Below are 20244 nucleotides of genomic sequence, written 5' to 3' on the forward strand. Positions count from 1 at the left end.
CACTCTGGATAAGAGTATCTGCTAAATGCCTAAATTATAATTCTTCTCATGGCCTCTGATAACTTTGGCTCTGTGGTAGTTGTACTGATTTAACAGAGATTTCTTTTTTGATTTGCTCCAAAAGAAATCAGTCAAAAGCACTCAAATAGTATTGCAGATATAGTAGTATTCCATGTCTGGTTAGTTATTTTTTGTATCTGTGTCAAACAATTGATTGAATTCAAATCATTTGTATAGGAAACATATTAGTTAACAAACTTAAATCCTGTGCCTCAATGTTCTGATTCAGCTACTATTAACTTTGTTAGGTTTGGTGTCAATCATTAGCATGTACACATGAGTGAATAATTACAATATTATAGGCGTACAAATCACCCACATTAATAATCATCTTGTTCAACAAACACTGTAAATTCAGAGCTTTATACTGTAAAGTGTAAACGTATCAGTAGGGATGTTCGATATTGACTTTTTTTACCGATATACCGATATTGTCCAACTCCTAATTTCAGATACCGATATGCAGGCTTTTTCACCAAAAGTCAACTAATTATCATGTAACAACATCACATATCTAATCAAATCAAATAGCTATAATATCAATATAATATCTAATATAATACAGTGATTGTTGTTAGGTTTTAAATAAAGTGAGTCCCGGGACTCACTGGTAGTCATTTGAATGAGTCCCACTAATCTTAGATTAGATGTTGGCCTATTTGACAGTGCAGAAGCATAATTGCTTTGATGCCTATAACATTAACGAGCGTCAACGAGCGTCAGCTGGACACAGACACACACAGTGACTGGAGTCTGTCTCATTTCTCTGCAAAAGCCCTTGAATATGATGGAATATGATTAAGGATTACTGTGATTATGGTAAGGTCACATTTCGTATCACACACACCATACAGTAACTCCTGTAACTTAAAAAAAACCACACAAAAAAACGACACCGATATTTTCGGATATTACATTTTTATGCTAATATCGAGAGGCCGATAATATCGGACTTCCCTACTTATCAGCATTTCCAATGACGAGAACTGCAAGTTCAACAGTCGAATATTTAATGTACATTTTTGAATGTATAATCCATACATAGTTTCCTAATCCATTCATAGTGTGGCGGGCAGCGATTCGAAGTCCCGAGTTGGTGTTGGCTATATACTAGAGCGCACTCTTGCATCGCATCTAATGTATAATGTTTTGTTTTTGTTCTTTTTAGCATGTCCAGACAGCAAATTACAATAGAATGAGATCAGACACAGGCTCTGTATCTGGTGACATGAGTATATGGGACTTGCAAGATATTGATCGCATCCTTCACCCTCACTTAGCAGTACTGTAAAATTTGATTGAACTAGAAATACGGCTTCGCAGTTGTATGCCTCCACCAACCAGTTGCTGTTTACATTTGTGTATGTGCAGACTCATATTAGTGAAGAGTGAAGACTCATTTTATATTAGTGAAGACTTTGATTGAATTCAATGAACGTGTTCAGTGAGGTCACAGAGACCTTATCCTTTGACCTTTTGACCACCTGCTTCTAATAAGTTCATTGTTGAGTCCAAGTGGACGTTTATGCCAAATGTAATCAAAGTCCCTCAAGGCGTTCTTGGGATATCCCGTTCTCAAGGTTGGGACTAACGGACAGACTGACGGATGTACGTAAGCTTGGATTGTTCAGACGTACGGATGTATGGACAGATGGACAACCCGAAAGCATAATGCCTCCAGCGGCGGAGGCATAACGCACAAATTCTGACTGTGTTTCCTGTGTCTGACTGTGCACAGTAAAATTCAAAGCATTAATTGAACTCTGGAAGAAAAAAAATTGACCCTCACGTTCCATTTTTACACTTCCTACAATTTTCACAGATTTTACGTATTGTGTGTGTCTATGAGGTAATCTGAGTTCTAAGGGGAATTTTACACGCCAGCTCTACTTTCTGCAACAGTCCTACAACTCAAACATGTTCACTCAATCTGTAACCCACCCACTCCCCACTTTCCATTCAACAGCCCAGCTGACATCCACCCACACACACACACACACACACACACACACACACACACACGCAGACCCCCACCCTATCCAGCCAGACCCTCTGCCAAGCACTGCAATGACACATGCATTGGATTTATGACAGAACGAACCAAATGGAACTGTCCATGCATGTGCATATGCATGTACAGTATACGTGAACACCCAGACAGGCACACAAAAGCAGATGTTTGCACGCCTTACACATGCACGCACACGTAAATAAGCAAGTGCATACATACATACATACACACACACACACACACACACACACACACACACACACACACACACACACACACACACACACACACACACACACACACACACACACACACACACACACACACACACACATGCACACCCTGAAGTTTCAATCTTGCTTGGTTCATCTGTTTTCTTTCATGGACAAGAGCTATGCAACAGAATCCGAGATCTGACAGATGGAGGAAGACGCACACACAGGGACTGTGTCTACAGTTTGTGTGTATGCACTGTCCTGGTGTATCACATGCACGCGTGCATGTGCATGTGCACATGCACGCGCGCACGCACGCACACACGCACACACACATCCATTCAGGACACTGACTTGAAAGGACCGGTGTGAATAAATGGACTGCCGAGAGAATGCCGCAGCCTGAAAATCATAAAATTTTGAGGCAACTCTGTATTTGTGTGTGTGCGCGTGTGCGCGTGTGTGTGTTTGCGTGTGTGTGTGCGTGTGTGTTTGTGTGTGGGCGCGTCTGTGTTTGGCGCCTGGTTCTGGTCAGCTGACAGCTAATGCGGGCTGTGATTTGTTGTGGCTCCGGCTGGGTTGGGCTCTGAGTTCTGCGTTCTGCACAGCTGCAGTGTGTGTGTGTGTGTGTGTGTGTGTGTGTGTGTGTGTGTGTGTGTGTGTGTGTGTGTGTGTGTGTGTGTGTTGGTGAGAGGAAGAGAGGGAGAGAGGGAGAGAGAGAGGGAGAGACCCATAGAAGGCTGCCAGTGTGTCTGCTCAGCAGTAGTGGCTGCAGGCTGTAGTCTAGTAGCAGAGCAGTGCAGATCCGAGCAGCACTGAAGAGACAGGCAGAGGACTGGTAGAGGATGCAGGTTTAGTGAAACAGGGAAAGTATTGGTAGAGAGTGAATCTGGATGCAGGTTTGGTGAAACAGGGAAAAGGATTGGTAGAGGGTGAATCTGGATGCAGGTTTGGTGAAACATCGAAAGGATTGGTAGAGTGAAGCTGGATGGAGGTTAGGTGAATGAGGGAAAGTTTTGGTATAGGGCGTGAAGCTGGATGGAGGTTTGGTGAAGCGGGGGTAGGATTGGTAGAGTGAAGCTGGATGGAGGCTTGGTGAAGCAGGGAGGGAGGGAGGGTGGGAGGCAGGCTGAGATGTCCTTTTGGAGCTGAGCAGAGGTTATTTCCTCTGGCCGGACTGGGGGTGCTGGAAACAGGGCAGCAGGCTGCCTAGATCAGAGCTAGATCAGAGCTTAACCAGGCTTGGGTCCGTCCGGTCTACAGCTGCTCTGAGGCTGGGTCAGGTTGCTATATAAGTAAGGCTGGGGTTTGGCAGGACAAGATAAGGCTAATCCAGGCTAAACGTAAAGCTTTGGGCGAAAGACGGTCCTCTACGTCTCGGGACGGTACTGTTACTGGGCTGGACCAGACCGGGCCGGACCGGGGCCAGGGTTCCGCTGCGGACGATTAGGCTATGGGCTGTTCGGCCAGCGCGGTCCTGCTCCTACGCTCCGTGGGCGGGGCCGACTGTGGCCACATGTGCTCACGTCAGGACCAGCTGTCATTGGACGCCGCCACACCCCAACTGGAGGGCTACACCGCTACTGATTCACCTCTACCCATCATCGTCATGGTAACCACTACTACTGCAACCCCCCCACTCCCCACCTCCCTCTCTCTCTCTCTCTCTCTCTTTCTCTGCTGTCATCTCTGTCTTTTTCTGTCTCTGTTATCAGTGAGTGGGAAGGTAAAGTGGATGGTGTGGGTGGGAAGTCAGTGTGTGGCACTGTATTGGACGTGTGCACATTTATGTTGGGCTTGTGTGTGTGTAGCCTACTTCTTCAAATGTAACTGTCAGTGGGTGCTGGAAAAGTGGGATTTTTTTTTTTCCCTGGTACAGAACAAGAATTTCTTTGCGGTTGGTTTTTCCTCAACCTCTCTCTCCCCCTTTCTCTCTCCCTCTCTCTCTCTCTCTGTGTCTCTGAGGGGTGATGTATTACCCCGGATTGGGGGGCCTGGCTGTCTCTCCTCACAGCTGAGAAGGGCGGAAACGGAGGAAACAGAAGGGGGGGGGACTTGGGGATGGGGGGCTTATGTGCGTGAGGGGGGTTTGATGGGGTCAGACATGAGGACTCTTGCTTCTGTGGGAAAAAGCTGCTTTTCTGTGCATATGGGCTTCTCATGGCTCACTGAGAACACGATAAAAATAGCTGCTCAAACAAGATGACTGATATGATGCTTTAGTGAGTGAGTGAGTGAGTGAGTGAGTGGTTGAATGGTCTACTCTAGTGAGTGAGTGAAAGGTCTAGTGAGTGAGTGAGTGAGTGAGTGAGTGAGTGAGTGAGTGAGTGAGTGAGTGAGTGAGTGAATGAATGAATGAATGAATGAATGCATGCATGCATGAATGAATGAATGCAGAATGTGAGAGATCTCTCTGTCTGTATGTTTAGCCACCCCTCTTGTATCTGTATTCTCTAAAGTTGGACAGCTCTCCTTATTTCCTAAAAACGACTCCAGGTTCTCTATGCTCTGTGGAAAGAAAATGTCAGATTTTCAGCAGGGTGTGATCTGCATACAATCACCCTTTCCTCTGCAGCCCCTCTCCATGTAACAACAGTAGGTCAAACCTTGTTCATCTGCAGAACCCCACAGTGCTAATGTATTTAGGCCAGCTTAAACTAGCGCAGTAAATAAGCTTTCTCTATCTTGCAAATTTCCGTCAGTGCGCGCGTACATGTGTGCGTGCGTGCGTGCGTTCATGCATGTGTGCTGTGTGAGTGTGTGTAAATTGTTGAATGTATTGCATATTGTAAAGCACTTTGGATAAAGGTGCTATATAAATCCACAATTTAACATTTACACCATTGCGCAGCTAATAAGTCATGGATCTTTGGATTGCGTTCATTAGATTCCAGGAACTATCTTCGACGAGACATTATTTGCGATGCGTTGTTGTGAGCTTGTAGACGTGCTATTAAATTACAAATGTTGACCTATAACGACATTCCCAAAATAGGGACACCAGGTTGAAAGTGGTTAAATGTTCTTGTAACACATTTTAGGTGATAAATATCATCCAAGAACTCAAGATCTAAAACAGAGCTGATTGATAATGTCTTCATCAAGGACAAGGATAGGGTTCACAGTAGGACAACAGAGGCTGATGGGAATGACAGTCGTGGTCTGGTTGCCAGACGGCTCAGTACATCCCTCCCTCACTTCCTCCAGGCACACGCCAGTGACACAACACGCTTTCTGACAACCCTGTTGTTGACTCAGTGGCCAGAGGCGCCATTCTCTCATCCACTTTCACTCCTCATGCCTGTTTACACTCTTCTGATGTGACATTTTTACATTAAGTGTGCAGTGTCTGTCTCCGTTTGTCCTTCAGTAATGCCAGACCCATTGAAAGAGAGAGTTACGGCACTCTTTGATCTCACACGATCGCGTGCTTCACCAGCACCCATTGTGAGGATTCAGTGTTTGGAACTATACAGTAGTGTTTGGAGCTATTGGTCGCCTGATGGCCAGTGTTACTTCCATATTCTTCTTGTTCTATTTGTTATGTCTGAGCACACCTAAACAAATTCCAAATCAACTGTAAGTTGGTTTTGGTAATAAACGATTGAATTTTGAATATTATATGAATATTCTTCAGCTGCATGCTAGGGGGTGATGACTGATGAGCCTACAGGTGGATGTTGGGGTGGAGTAGGGGGTGATGAGTCTACAGGTGGATGCTGGGGTGGAGGGGGGGTGATGAGTCTACAGGTGGATGCTGGGGTGGAGGAGGGGGTGATGGAATGCACAGCTGTAAGCATGATTTATACTCACTGGCGGATGCGGCATGTCGTCAGCTTGTGGATCAGCTATTCACGGTGCATGACAACGCATATATTAGACAATAGGCTATAGACCAGATGTTGGGTGTGAAGTGATCACTGAAAACAGCCAGGTCTAGATGAATAAAGATGTTAAATGTATTGTATACAGTACTTGTAGCTTATCATGAAACTGAACTATGAGAATGTCCAGTTGTGGCAAACATTCATTTTTTTTTATCAGAGAAATCATCTCTTTCTGGATTCTCCCTTTAGTGTGACTGTAAGGCTGATGATGTTTGCCTGATGATATAAAGCAGATGGCTTCAGTCTGGTTTCTCTGCTGGCTCAGCTCTCTCTCTCTCTCTCTCTGAAACAACAGAAGTCAAACGGGGTGAAGAGGAGTTGAACAAAGGAAAGAGAGAGAGAGAGAGAGAGAGGGTGGGAAACAGTGAAGGTGTAGGAAAAGACAGAGAGAGAGAAGGAAACAGTGAAGGTCTAGGGAGAGAGAGAGAGAGAGAGAGAGAGAGAGGGAAAAGGAGAACAGCATAAAGATGACACTAGGAGGAATGATGGAGGGAAGGGAGAGGGAGAGGAGACTGAGACAGCTGTGTGAAGGTGGATGGATGGATGGATGGATGTATGGAGGAGAGTGGGTATCTCTTCACTGTATTTGGAATGTGATTATATGATCCACTGGCAGTCCCAAATGTCAAAGGCTTATAAAAGATGATTAAATGAGCTAACACAGATTAGGATTAATGTGTTATGTGTATCATAGCAGTGGCAGATGACAGGGCTGTGTCACGCTCCTGCCTCGGCTTTATTCTCACACCTTATTGTCATTAATTAACACCACACCTTGAATCATGGGACATAGAGCAGGCTGTCTGCAGGGTTCCACCTGTCACTTAGCACCATTCACTCACTATGGCTTTAAAATGGAACAGGGAAATTATATTGTCATTAAATTACTTCTTGCAGGTGTTAAGATGTTGCACTTCAAACTATAACTAATTTAAAGTGTTGTGAACTGAATAGAGCCTGTTGGATACAGGCTCTATATAGGCTTTATAGTTACATAGAGTGTTGTGAACTGAATAGAGCCTGTGTTACATTCTGTTCTAGCACCATTCTAAGAAAGATGGTGTGAAAATAACCGTTTGTGATTTAGGCCTATTCCGCCATTTGAACAGGTGATGGCTATAAACTGAGTATTTGTAATTTGTAATAAATTGCAGCCCCATGCATGAGAGGCAGAGACTCCCCTGTTCAAGTACTGTACAGGAAGTTAGCAGTTTAGATACGTTTGTGTGTGCGCGCGCGTGCGTGCGTGTGCGTGTGTGCGCGTGTAGCCAGTTGCGCAAAGATAACGGCTGTTAGATAGTAGATATAGATACTAGGGTCGGTGGAGAGCTCAATGTGTGTAAAACTCAAGGAATTTAGAAACAGACACAAAAGTTTAACTTAAGATTGTATTAGAACAATATAATAGTTCAGAACAAACAGTTCATTTCATTTATAAAGAAAATAAAAAATGGGGGCCCTTTAAAGTTTTAAGTGTCAGTGGATCTTTCAGGGGGGAATTCAAGGGGAATGGAACCTGTCCTTTGCCCCTACCACACAGAGTGGAGGTAGGGAGTTAGGCCCCAGAGTCCAGGTCCGGTTGGGTCAGTGTGGGAGGCTCGCCATCAACATCGGATCGGTTCTCCAGCCGAATCACAAAAACCTGACCTAAAAGGCCAGGTGAAATAAAGTAATCAGTCATCTATAGTTGTACAACAAGGTCAAGTTTCAACAAATTATTATTTCATGACTTTCATTAAATAATAAATTAGTGTCATTATTTCATGATTCATTAAATAATAAATTAGTGTCATTATTTCATGATTCATTAAATTAGAGTAATTATTTCATGATTCATTAAATTAGTCATTGTCTCCGCCAGGCCGAAAGGCATGGCGAGAGAGTATGTTTTCCACCCCGTCCGTCCGTCCGTCCGTGTGTGTGTGTGTCCGTCCGTCTGTGACCAGCTAATCTCCGGCACCGTTGTCTTGATCGCAGCGAAACTGTGCACACACACTCCCTGGATGCCAATTCAGAACCTTTGCCCCAATTTTTTCTCATGGGCCTTTTATAGCGCCACCAGGAGGCTGATTTGTGCAAAACATATTTTTTGACAGCACTCCTACAGATTTTGTCCAAAAATCACGCAACTCGGTACACAGTATCTCTGTAGTCATTAAACGAAACGGGTCTTTCAGATTTCTCATATTCCATCCTGATTGGCTAAAAATATCTTCCAAAGTTTGCAGGAGTGCTCCGTTTTGAACAACATGCCTCAAATCATGAACACAGCATGCAATTTCCGTGAAATTTTGCACGCTCATTCCCATTAGGCCGAGGAAAAACTACCATTTGAAAATTTTCAAATCAGCCTCATGGTGGCGCTATAACAGGCCGGTTCGTGTTTTTACCTATAATTGCACCGATTTGTGTAAAACTTTGTATGCACACTCCCTAGAGGTCAAGGAAAAACCTTTGCCCTGCATTTTTCACATCTGCCTTTTATAGCGCCACCAGGAGGCCGACTTATGTAAAACACATTATTTTATACTACTCCTTCCAATTTTATCCAAATTTCACGCAAATCGGTACACATGATCTCTATAGTCATGTGATCACGACGGATGTGTTTGATTTTTCATATGCCATACTGATTGGCTAAGATTGACATCTAAAGTTTGCATTATTGGCTTGTTTTGAACAAAATTCCGCAAATCATGAACGCACCGTCCAATTGTGCTCAAACTTTGCACGCACATTCACACTAAGTTGAGGAACAAATGCCACCCTTTTAACATTGGCCTGTTATAGCGCCACCAACAGGTCTAATTTAGCTAAACATGTTTTTAACAAAATGCCTCAAATCATGAATGCAGTCAGTGTCCGATTGTCGTGCAAGGCCTAAGAAGAAATGGCAACCTTTTCACGTTGGCCTATTACAGCGCCACCAGGAGGCCACAATAGCCTACCTGACCTGGCGGAGACCTGTGCTCCGAGGAGCACTTTTTCTAGTTTTATCATGATTTTCATTCAATAATAAATTCTCATAGAAAATAAAATACAAAAATTATACTCAAAAGGTGAAGTCATAAAAAACTTCATCAAAATTAAACTCAAAATATTTCCAAGGCAAGTTCAGCCTTCAGTTCAGTTGATCTGCCATTTTTGTAGCTCCACTAGCCCAAGGCAGAAGCAGTTCAAATGGCAGACAACATGACAACATTTTACCACACCCATTTGTTCCATGACCAAGCAACCAAACCATTGACACTGAACCAGTGTACTTTAACTCACCGTTGAGTATGAAGCATAAGATTAAACAGCACAGCAGCCACACCATGCTGCCAGCAAACACTCAGGAGGGAGTGGAGGGAGTGGCAGGAAATGACACCAGGTAGCCAGACATTTATACTGATCTGACTGATTGAATGATTGTCTGGTTACCTGGTCACCTTGGTTAGTTACCTGGGTTACACTCCATATTATGGTGACCACTTCACAGAGGAGCTCCTCAACCAGCACAAACAGGAGGTTGTGATTCTCAAGAAGTACTATGAGGATCACAGAGAGCTGTTTGAGGGAGTCGCACACTGGCAAGAAAGCTGGGAACTGTTTGTGGAGCTTGATAAAAAGAACAATGATCCCTCAAGATTAAACAACCGAGGAGCGAACCTTCTTAAAGAACCGAAACTCATGTCGGATGTTCACAAAGGGCTGTCCAAGCTAGAGAAGACCCTCAAGGCTCAGGTTGATGTGTGGCAACAGGAGCACGACAGGAAATTCCTAGTCAACGGGCAGCCGTTTATAGAGTACATCGACATGCAGTGGAACAACCTCCAGACAGAGAAGGAGCTGGAAAAGACGGAGAGGCAACACAAGAGGATCAAGCTAATGGAAGAGGAGATGCGCTTCGGGACTACACCAGCCAAGAAGCGACCGATGGCCAGATTAGCCACTCCCACCTTGCTAAAGGCCAGCTGCACACCTGCCAAAATAACAAGGTCCATCAGCTCCCCAACGCTCTCCACACCCAACGGCGCCTACAATGGCAGGAAATGACACCAGGTAGCCAGACATTTATACTGATCTGACTGATTGAATGATTGTCTGGTTACCATGGTTACCTGGTCACCTTGGTTAGTTACCTGGGTTACATGTGTGTGTGTGTGTGTGTGTGTGTGTGTGTGTGTGTGTGTGTGTGTGTGTGTGTGTGCGTGTGCGTGTGTGCGTGCGTGCGTGTGCGTGCGCGTGTGTGTGCGTGTCCAAGCTGAGGGAGTGCAAGAACAAAGGGTGGGTGTGTAACTGATAACCATGCGCAGTGAGACTAGATGAGATAAAAAAACGAGACTTACCGTAGCTGATTGTGGCAATATGTGTGTGTGCGTGTGCGTGTGCGTGTGTGTGTGCGTGCGTGTGCGTGTGCGTGTGTGCATGTGTGTGTGTGTGTGTGTAAGAGAGAGACGATAATGTTCAACAGTAAGAAGCAGTTGGTCATTCATTCTGTGTTTTGCTATTGTTACCATAGCAACGTGAATAAAAACACTTTTACTTTTTTACTGAGCTATTATTTTGACAGTTGTATTTCATTGTTATGGTTAATTAGCACTGATAATTTCTCACAATGAGTTGTTGGCTTTTGGAGTCATAGGAAAAAAGATCTAAACTACACATTTCATTACCCTCGTAGTGCATAGTAAAATTTAACCACTTAAGTCCTGTTTTCAACATGTTTTGGAAAAGTAAATTGAAAATAGCCGATCACACAAGGTCACAATTCCTCCTGATGTGACGAGTTGTGAGCTTGTAGATCCGCTATTTTCAGATCTCTTTTGAAAATGTTCACCTAATGAAATCCCCCCCAAATAGGGATGCTGCGGTTTAAAATGGTTACATTCCAGTACAAGCGATTTTAGCGTTGGCTATTCAAAAATATCAGATCTACAAGCTCACAGCACGTCACGTTGTGCCGCACTGCAAGCTTGTACATCTGCTATTTTTGAAATTCTTTTGAAAATCTTGAAAGTGTTGTAAATGTGTTGTAAAAAAATATTGAATAACGTTGCATTACAAAAAAGTTTGATTTAGAAGGCATTGGTAGAATCGGCCTCAGGTCTTAATGACGTAAAGTAGCATTCAAATTTTACTGTGTCGAATGTGGTGTGGTGTGCGTGTGTGTTTGACGTCTGTGTGCACCAAAAATGTGTGTTTGACATCAACCCCCTCACTTCCTCCTCAGTGACGTTTAGCTCATAACCTGCTGGATGATAGTTCTGCTTCTGAACGGCTGCGGGCACATGTCGACGGCGCGCTGCACGCGCCTGTCAGTTCTATTTAACACACTCAGACATACTGGGTGTTGGCAGGGGCCTCCTTCACGTGCTGGTTATAGTTTATAGACACTAGCGTGACAATGAGCTTCGGGAACAGAATCACTTTCAGGAAAAAGTATAAGAGCAAGCGTGTACGAAAAGAGTTCAACTACCTCGTTGCAGACATTGTACGTATAGTCTCTTTACTGTCTCTGTTGCGTATTTCATAAAGGGGTGTGAGCAGCACTACCGTTATTTTATCTCTGCAGAATTATTCCTGCACTGCACACAGTAAAACTTGAATTTTAACTTGAACTCTGAAGCCGTACGGGTCCATGTTTAGTTTACACTTTTGAATTGTTTACGCTGACACTAAGATCTTACTGTGTTGTATTGTTATTAGACTCATACTGTAGTTTCTGACTGTAAATGATTGTAGTGGTTTATACTTTGTTATGAAGGACTTTTGTTTGTTTTCTGTCACCTGCTACCAAAATTATGGTATATATATTTTTTTATATATTGATTTTTTGACTTTTGTCATTACTGACTGTAATCTGTCAAGTGTATCACTCTTTCTGGCTGATTTATTACAGTACATTAACCTTTTGTGCCATATTGTAAACGTGTCATTTATTCTTCTTGTGTATTTAGTTTATATATTTGTAACCGGATATTTAAGCTTCAAGATGGATAGACATGAAATTGTAGTGCCTATAGCCTCATATTAACAGATACCGTGATGCCCTTCTGGCAGCACTGTTTCGATATTGCGTCATCTCAAAAAGGGGACAGTTTGGCAGGGGAAAACCATGGCAACGGTCCATCACACGTCTGTGATGTCATAGGAGTCTCCATGGTTTGTTTTGTTTCGACGTAGTGGATGGGATGACCTTTTGCCGTAATGCGTCGTAAATGCTAAATTTGTATAGCACTTTTATCCAAAGCGCTTTACATAGATTGTGCATTACATTCACCCATTCACACACACATTCATACACCGATGGCGGAGGAAACCATGCAAGGCCTGCTCACCTGCTCATCAGGAGCAATTAGGGGTTCAGCGTCTTGCTCAAGGACACTTCGACCCTAACTCTGGGGGAGCGCCCCAGCCTGGGATCGAACTGGGAACTTTGCGGTTTCCAGTTCACTCTACCCGGCCACTCTACCCCTGAGCAACTGCCGCCCCGTCTTAGTCATCTAAGGCTTTTAGTGGTTTGTTTTGTTTCGACGTAGTGGATGGGATGACCTTTTGTCGTAAGGGTTAGGGTTAACGGAAACTGTCAGCCTGTCTAATCATCCTCTATATCGTTGATGTCGGTCAGAAACCTCTTATTTCCATAATATATATTATGTCCATATGTTTTTTCCTAAATTAAGGCCCTACTTGATCACACCACAGCGTCACACAAAAGCATTAAAAGTAGCAGATCTACAAGCTTGAAACACGGCGCGAAGCAACGCGTTTGGGCTCGAAGATCTGCTACTTTTGCTATTTTTTTTTTATTATCCTGAAATGTTTCGGTTTTGGACATATGAGGTTTCCACCCGACAGACGATATCATGTTATACCTGTTTAAAAGTTGTTTTTATACAAGTGTGCACAAAAATGTTTCTTTGGCTTGTAATAATAGGGGAACATTTGTTGATGCTAAATAGCACATATCTTAATGTTGCTAAATAGCACCTTTGAAAAATGGCGCTGTATAGAACCATTCAAGGCGCCTAAACGCAAGCTGAAGAAGTAGTAGAGAACCTCTATAGAACCATATAGGGGGCTTAACAGGTTCTTTGTACAGGGGTGGTTATAAAACCTCAAGCACCCCAAAGATCCACTGACAAACCGCTGAAGAACCACAGTTTTGTTGCGTGTACTTACTGATTATTGACTGTGACAGTGTGACAGGCTCAATTCGTTAGCCTCATAGCATAATTGCTAAGTAATATTTTGTATTGGCCAAATTGACATTTCTGCCTAATGCTACTCTCCTAACACTGCTTCATTGTGCCTTATTGCCTATGTCCTCAGCCTATCAGAGTGCTTGTTACATTCTAAAATTACTTAGGCAGACATGACGGTAACACTTTACTTAAAGGTCACATAATAATGCATTATAATCACATTTATGACGCATTATAATGCACTTATAAGGCATTATAACACTTGTTATAGAGGTTTATAACTATGCATAACAACTTATAACAAGGGTTATGAAGTATTATAACTTATAATAATATAATGTATAAGCGCTGGTCATAATGCACTATAAACTCAGTGGAACAGCACATTATAACTACCAGGTACCACTTTACTTAAAGGTCTAGTTTATAATGCATTATAATCACATTTATAATGCATTATATTGCATCGTAATGCATTAAAATGCACTTATAATGCCTCATAACACTCGTTATAAATGTTTATAATTATGCATAACAACTTCTAACAATGACAACTTTTGAATGTAACAAGCATTCTGAGAACATAGGGGGTGTGAATATATGAATAATTATGAATCAGCAGTGTTAGCAGTAGAGTAGAGCTTCAATGCAAGCTTCCATGGAGCGAAAAAGCGAAGCGAAAAAGCGTCTTTTAATTATTCGGGACGAGTCCGAATTTTGCGTAATAAAGGCAGATAAACACGACTTAGGCAAAATGTGTTTTTTTGCCAGACCCAGGGGGTCGGCCTACAGGAGGCTTTGTCGGTCGGTCGGTCGGTCGGTCTGTCCCTCTTTTCCTCTGCACACACGTCATGCGAAGTCCGGCCATTCAGATTTCAACCACTAGGGGTCTGGCAGTGCTCCGAGGAGCACTTTTTCTAGTTTTCTCATGATTGCCTAAGTCAACTAGATGACTTAGGCAGAGAGTGATTTTTCATTTCTTCTTTCCTGAAAACCTTAAAAATATGACTTAGACAATTATGCTATGAGGCTAACAAATTGTAGAACAGATGACAGCCAAGGTTCTCAAACATTTTCATGTCAAGGACCCACAACTTGATATGTATTTGGTCGTGCACCCCATTTGAAAGGATTTGATGCCAGGGACTCCCATAGAGAAGATTTTTTATTTTTCCTAGATTAGATTTAGTACAGAATTCTACACCTCTCTGTTTTGATTGATTGAATACTTTATTAACAGCTTGCAAAAAGTACAGCGGTACGATTGATGCTAAAAGGCCCTGAGGGCTTGTTTGTTTCCATTGTGGTCCTACAGTATGTATTCAATTCATCATGTACACTCTGTCTGTAATGAGATAACAGAGTGAAACCTCTGCATATTCATTCTCCTACATTCTCTCATTAGGTAACTTCTACAAGCTAGTGAAATAATAGTAAAATTAAACTTTTCCCATTTAGCTGGGGTCGCCCTGGAACCCCCCCCCCCCCCCCCCCCCCCCCAAAGGACCCCTGGGAGAACCCCAGACCGCTCATTGAGAACCACTGATGCGGAGCACTTTTACTGGAACTCTGTTCTTAAGTTTGAACTCAGCCGTTACCGAGGGGAGCTGAAATTAGTCAAGGGACCACCTTTGCGGGCAACATTTTGTTGTGTCTTACATTCTTACAGTCTGATTCCCCTCTGTCAGTTGCAAGCCAAGAGGCCCTTTCTGTCTGTCAGGGTGCTGTGGTGGGCTCCAGCAGGCACTGTGTACTCTGTCTCTCAGAGCATTGTGGTGGGGCTCCAAGCCTGCACTGCACACTGTATGGGCGTGTGAACAGTTTAGCCCTCAGCACTTCCTCCCCTTTCTCTGACCACAGCCTGTTTCAGCTCTCATTTCTACTGGCTGTTGTTCTGCTTGTCTGTAGCTGACACAAATAATCTACCATGACCCTCAATCTGTTAGACACATATTTCATATAGGGGCCAACCTTGTGTGAAATTGTTCACCATGAGTCCATAATAATCCCTCATCGTCTTTGTAATCTGTAATCTTTTAGCTAAGATGTTTATCGTCAAAAGTCCCTGCTTCCAACCAGAGTTCATCACCACCAAGTGTGTACTTTGGTGGTCTATAACATTTCCACGTACAGTACAGAGCGGTATAAAGAGCATGGGGAATTTCGTAATAGGCCTACTAGGTAATGACAGATTGAATCATCTGTCGAGTAGTTTAGCTTCCATGTGGCGTTTCACGTTAACTTCATTCATGTGCCTGATCTGGCATGTTAAATAAAGATGACTGACTCAAGTAGTTGAAACCCATTTCTGGCGTGTATTTTGCTCAGGTCGGCATTCAGCAGTGTGGTGCAGCACAGCCACAATTCATCAGTTGTGGATGTGGTACTTCCTCTCTGCCGTTTTTAGGTTCTGGTAGTGTCACGGCTTAAACACAGGAGATGACATGGTCATTGGAGCGATAGAGCTTATGTGGTGGTAGCGTTAGTTCATGTAGGCACGGAAGTCAGGATGTTTACATGCTAGCTCACCCCCCCCCCCCCCCCCCCCCATTTATTCAACAAGCTAATTCATACGTACTCCCACAAGTCAGTACATTCAACCTCACGTCATTCTCATTAGCTACAAGCCAACTCACTCACGCCCTCATTCTACATGCTTAGCTGTCAAAGCCGGTTGTACAGCTGTCAGTGTCAAAATTCCTCCACCTCCCCGGCCTCCTCCCTGTGGCATTTAGTTCCCATTGTTAATAGGATGATTCTGTGGATTGTACTGTGGTTATATGGTTTGTGCTATGATATGTGGTAGTTACATTACGCATTGAAGGTTCTATGTTATGTTCATGTAATAACTGCATTTCATGCTCTGCTCGGGGTGTTTGTGATTTCAGATCTGTGTCATGCTTGCGCACAATGCGCAGGTAATCTGTAATATCACATGAGCAGAGTCACACTGCCAAACTGAATGCAATATCATTGCAATGAATGGTAAATGGTTAATCCTGAGCTGAAGTGTATAAATGAATGAGAGGAATGAGGATTGAGCTTACATCTAATGTACTGTGATGATGGCTGCTTATCTTAACCACATGAACCCTAGCGTCCTTAGCATTACATAATAGGTGAACATTAGGGGGAAATAGGCAAACATTCAGCAAACATAACAGATGTACATCAAGCTCACAGTGCGTCGCAACGTTACTCGCTGTGAGCTTGTACAGTAGACCAGTGTAGATGGAAAAAAGGAAGAGGCCAAAGATAGACCCCTGGGGGACCCCGGTCAAGTATATAGGGTTTAAATGGTTAAAGTAGCATGTTTTTTTCAGAAACCGCTTCTGTTCTGCGCTGTAAAGAGTCTTGGTGTCATCCCAGACAAAATGTCCTCATCATAGGATAGATGTGGCAAAATGATTTGTCGGGTCATTTTAGCATGACAGGGTCAAGGAAGTGGTCAGACATTTTGGGTTGTGTTCGTGCAGTGTGGCTGGCGCTGCTGTACCACCATTGTCATCGTAACACTGTTATGTAACCGCTACCATCACGTAAAAATAAAGAGAAGGTTATTGTTTGTGTTAAAAGAAACAGATACGTTTACCAGAAAAGGGACTGTGGCAGTTTTACTGGTTTCATATGTTAAAGCATGATGGGGAATGAATTACTATCAGCATTAGTCCATGTGAGTATGTGCAGACACTGTCATGAAAAAACACTGGAGATACTACCAGCTCCATTTGGATAATTGCAAACCCACGTTGTCCAAATCGTCCTTCTTTCCTTGTTTTGTTTTGTATTCTTGAGATAAAACGCCGCCCCGGCATTGGGGGCGGCCATAGCTGAGTGGTTAGTGAGCCTGCCTAGGGAGCCAGAGGCCCTGGTTGCCCCAGGTTCGATTCCAGGCCAGGCCAGCATACTGTATGTGTCGATGAAATGAAATTTGTCCCTGAGCAAGACTCTTAACCCCTAATTCCTCACAGGTTCTCATTGGAAACAAGACCGCAAGGACTTTCATGAACGACCTGTTAAAATGAATTATCCTTATCCTTATCCTTATTTCGCAACTGAGGTACATTAGGTCATAGTCTCGTCGTCGCACAATGCGGCGGCTAGACTCAATTCATCTCACACAGTCTGACAAGGGGGATAGTCACGATTTTTTTAGCGGTGCCAACCGCTCTACACTTGACTTTGTCCGTATGTCCGTCCGTCCGTCCGTATCAGCACGGGATGATGAGCACGGGATTTTACACAGCTATAACTCCAGTTTGCAACATGCCACCAAGTCCAAATATGGTATGTGGACTTAGACCACCAATAGGGACGAGCATGAATTGCTGAAGTTATCACAGCGGGGTCCAGGGACCCCCCGCGTATGTTCTGTCCGTCCGCCCGTTTAGGGCACGGGATTTAAAACAGCTATAACTCCAGGTTGAAGCCTGCCACCAAGTCCTAATTTGGTATGTGGACTTACACCACCAATAGGGACGAGCATGAATTTCTGAAGTTATCACAGCGGGGTCCAGGGACCCCCCGCGTATGTTCTGTCCGTCCGCCCGTTTAGGGCACAGGATTTAAAACAGCTATAACTCCAGTTTGCAGCATGCCACCAAGTCCAAATTTGGTATGTGGACTTAGACCACCAATAGGGACGAGCATGAATTGCTGAAGCCCCGCCCCCTCTGTCTTCCCATTGGCTGGCCTTTAAACAGCCATAACTCACGTTCGCAGCATGCTACGGAGTACAAATTTTGTGCATGGACTAAAACCACCAATAGGGACAAACTGTAATTAATTAAGCCCCGCCCCCTCTATCTGCCCATTAGCTGGGCTTTAAACAGCCATTATTCCAGTTTGCAGCATGCTACCAAGTACAAATTTGGTAAGTGGACTCAGACCACCAATAGGGACGAACTGAAATGAGTTACGCCCCGCCCCAAAGGCACCGCTTCCTTCACACAGGGTGTGATTTTTCACATTGCTTGGCATGCTGCTGTGTGACATGTTGATTGTATAAGGGGGCCAAAATCATGCCATGTGCACCTTATGCTATTCCCTCCCCTAAGCGCTGCATGGGAAAATGCTTTAGAATTAATACCAGATAACTGACTGCAGAGTTTGGGGGGGTTTCTGCTGCTGTAAGTGAAACCATATAGGATGCTGCCAGAGTGCCAGTGTTTTTTCACATTTTGTTCCACCAACACAAGACATCATCGTCAAACTGTGGTTACGCAAAAACATACAAAATACCACTTTATAAGGGTTAAAAAGACAAATATTGGAGGCTGGATCCTCTCTAGTGTGGTTACTGGGGTCCAATAGAGACAACATGGAGTGATACTCATCTGACAACACAGAATACTTGAATGAAATTAATGAAATAATGCCTTTTTAGCCGACAAATTATTGTCTTTTATGCAATTACATTTTGGTGATGATGATTACCTCAGTAGACGGGTATCCTTTTTACACCACTTTTATAAGTAAGTATAGATCGGCGAGGCTCTGCTATTTTTGCTGAATGTTCGCACCACAACCATCTTCAAGCTCTTCTATGATTTCAGTCGTTCAGATTATAAATAAACATACTGTAGATATACAGTAGCTTGTTCATCTTGACAACCAGACAAGCAAATGAATACTGATGGTCTAGCAGTGTGTTCAGTTGATACCGATGGTCTAGTAGTGTCTTCAGTTGATACTGATGTCTGCCTGTTTTCTCTATTGCAGCAGGAGAAGCCAAAGCTGATCGATCCTTTGGACTACGAGGCCGTTATCTCTGAACTGGGAGATGAGCTGAAGGAAGACCCTCTCAGGGACCTGATCTTCTTCCCCGAAAGCGATTTCACGGTAAGAGAGACAGAGATAAGATCAGAGAAACATACAGAAATTGTGCGCGTGCCTGCGTGCGTGCATGTGTGTGCGTCCGTGTGTGCCGTGCATGCATGCACAGTGTATGTCAAATGGCAGGGGTATGGCCCAGTCATGTGTTCAAAACAAATGAATGTAAAAAACGAAAAACGGCGTGAACACATCAGCACATTCATTATGCACACATAACACTCCAAGCCCAACATATGTATCCATTGATGTTTTGCATTGCAATCCTCTCATTACAGTTAATTTCGGCTCTGTCCAGCTCCCCCCTTCAGCTGTTTGTTCATTAGTGCCTGCATTACTGTGCTAATGAGTTCCTGCAGACATGTTCAGAATGGGTCTAATTGGCCTTCCAATGGTTAACTGAAATTGCCGGCCCCTGCGTCCTCTCGAGTCCATATTTTAATCCCAAAGCATGACTTAACCACTTCCAAGCTGTTTCTGAATACAAAACGGACTCTGATATACTTTGTTTATGCAGCCTGCACTCAATTCCCTTGATTGGAAGTGAAATCGGCTTGGCGGGCAAAACGTGCAAACCTCGGTTTTCTTGAGTTGTTACTCTGCCAGCTGCTTTTGCAAGCTCAGCACTCTAGCCAGCTGATTGGGTCGTATAAATCAGAGCCAGTCATGGAGCCATGTTTGCAGACGTCTGTCTCGCTGTACTTTCCTATGCCATCATTTTGAATGATATTTGAGTATTTCGTGAGTGATCAAATGTTATTTTATTTTTGCTGTATCACAGCCATGCCAGTATACAATCAGAGCTACACGTTAGATGAGTTATATTACCAACTCATTAGTCGATCCACAGGCTTGGATGGGGGGATTCCATGCCTATGTAATTTATATCATTACTGTCGGGCAGAAACCTCTTATCTCCATAGTCTAACTTTTTGTGTTTTTTCGTAAATGAATGCCCTACTTGATCATACTACAGCATCACACAAAAGTAGCAAAAGTAGCAGATCCACAAGCTCGAAACGCAGCGCGAAGCTTTAGCTTGTAGATCT

General features: G+C 43.6%; 1 protein-coding gene across 5 annotated transcripts in view; it reads left to right on the forward strand.

Moving 5' to 3' along the window:
- The window catches only part of dock10 (dedicator of cytokinesis 10), a 133478-nt gene that overhangs the window by 42895 nt on the left and 70339 nt on the right, over positions 1 to 20244 (forward strand). For 2 of the 5 annotated variants that reach the window (XM_084064329.1, XM_084064330.1), the window contains exons 1-2: positions 3436 to 3898; positions 19085 to 19204. In XM_084064329.1, coding sequence (XP_083920455.1) covers positions 3740 to 3898; positions 19085 to 19204 — 279 coding nt within the window. In that variant the 5' untranslated portion in view covers positions 3436 to 3739. Of the gene's footprint in view, positions 1 to 3434; positions 3899 to 11472; positions 11650 to 19084; positions 19205 to 20244 lie in introns of those variants that run through there. The other 3 variants (XM_084064333.1, XM_084064332.1, XM_084064331.1) reach the window with 3 other exon arrangements.

This window comes from Gymnoscopelus microlampas, assembly GCF_963454915.1.
Source record: "Gymnoscopelus microlampas genome assembly, chromosome: 8".
NCBI classification, from domain to species: domain Eukaryota; kingdom Metazoa; phylum Chordata; class Actinopteri; order Myctophiformes; family Myctophidae; genus Gymnoscopelus; species Gymnoscopelus microlampas.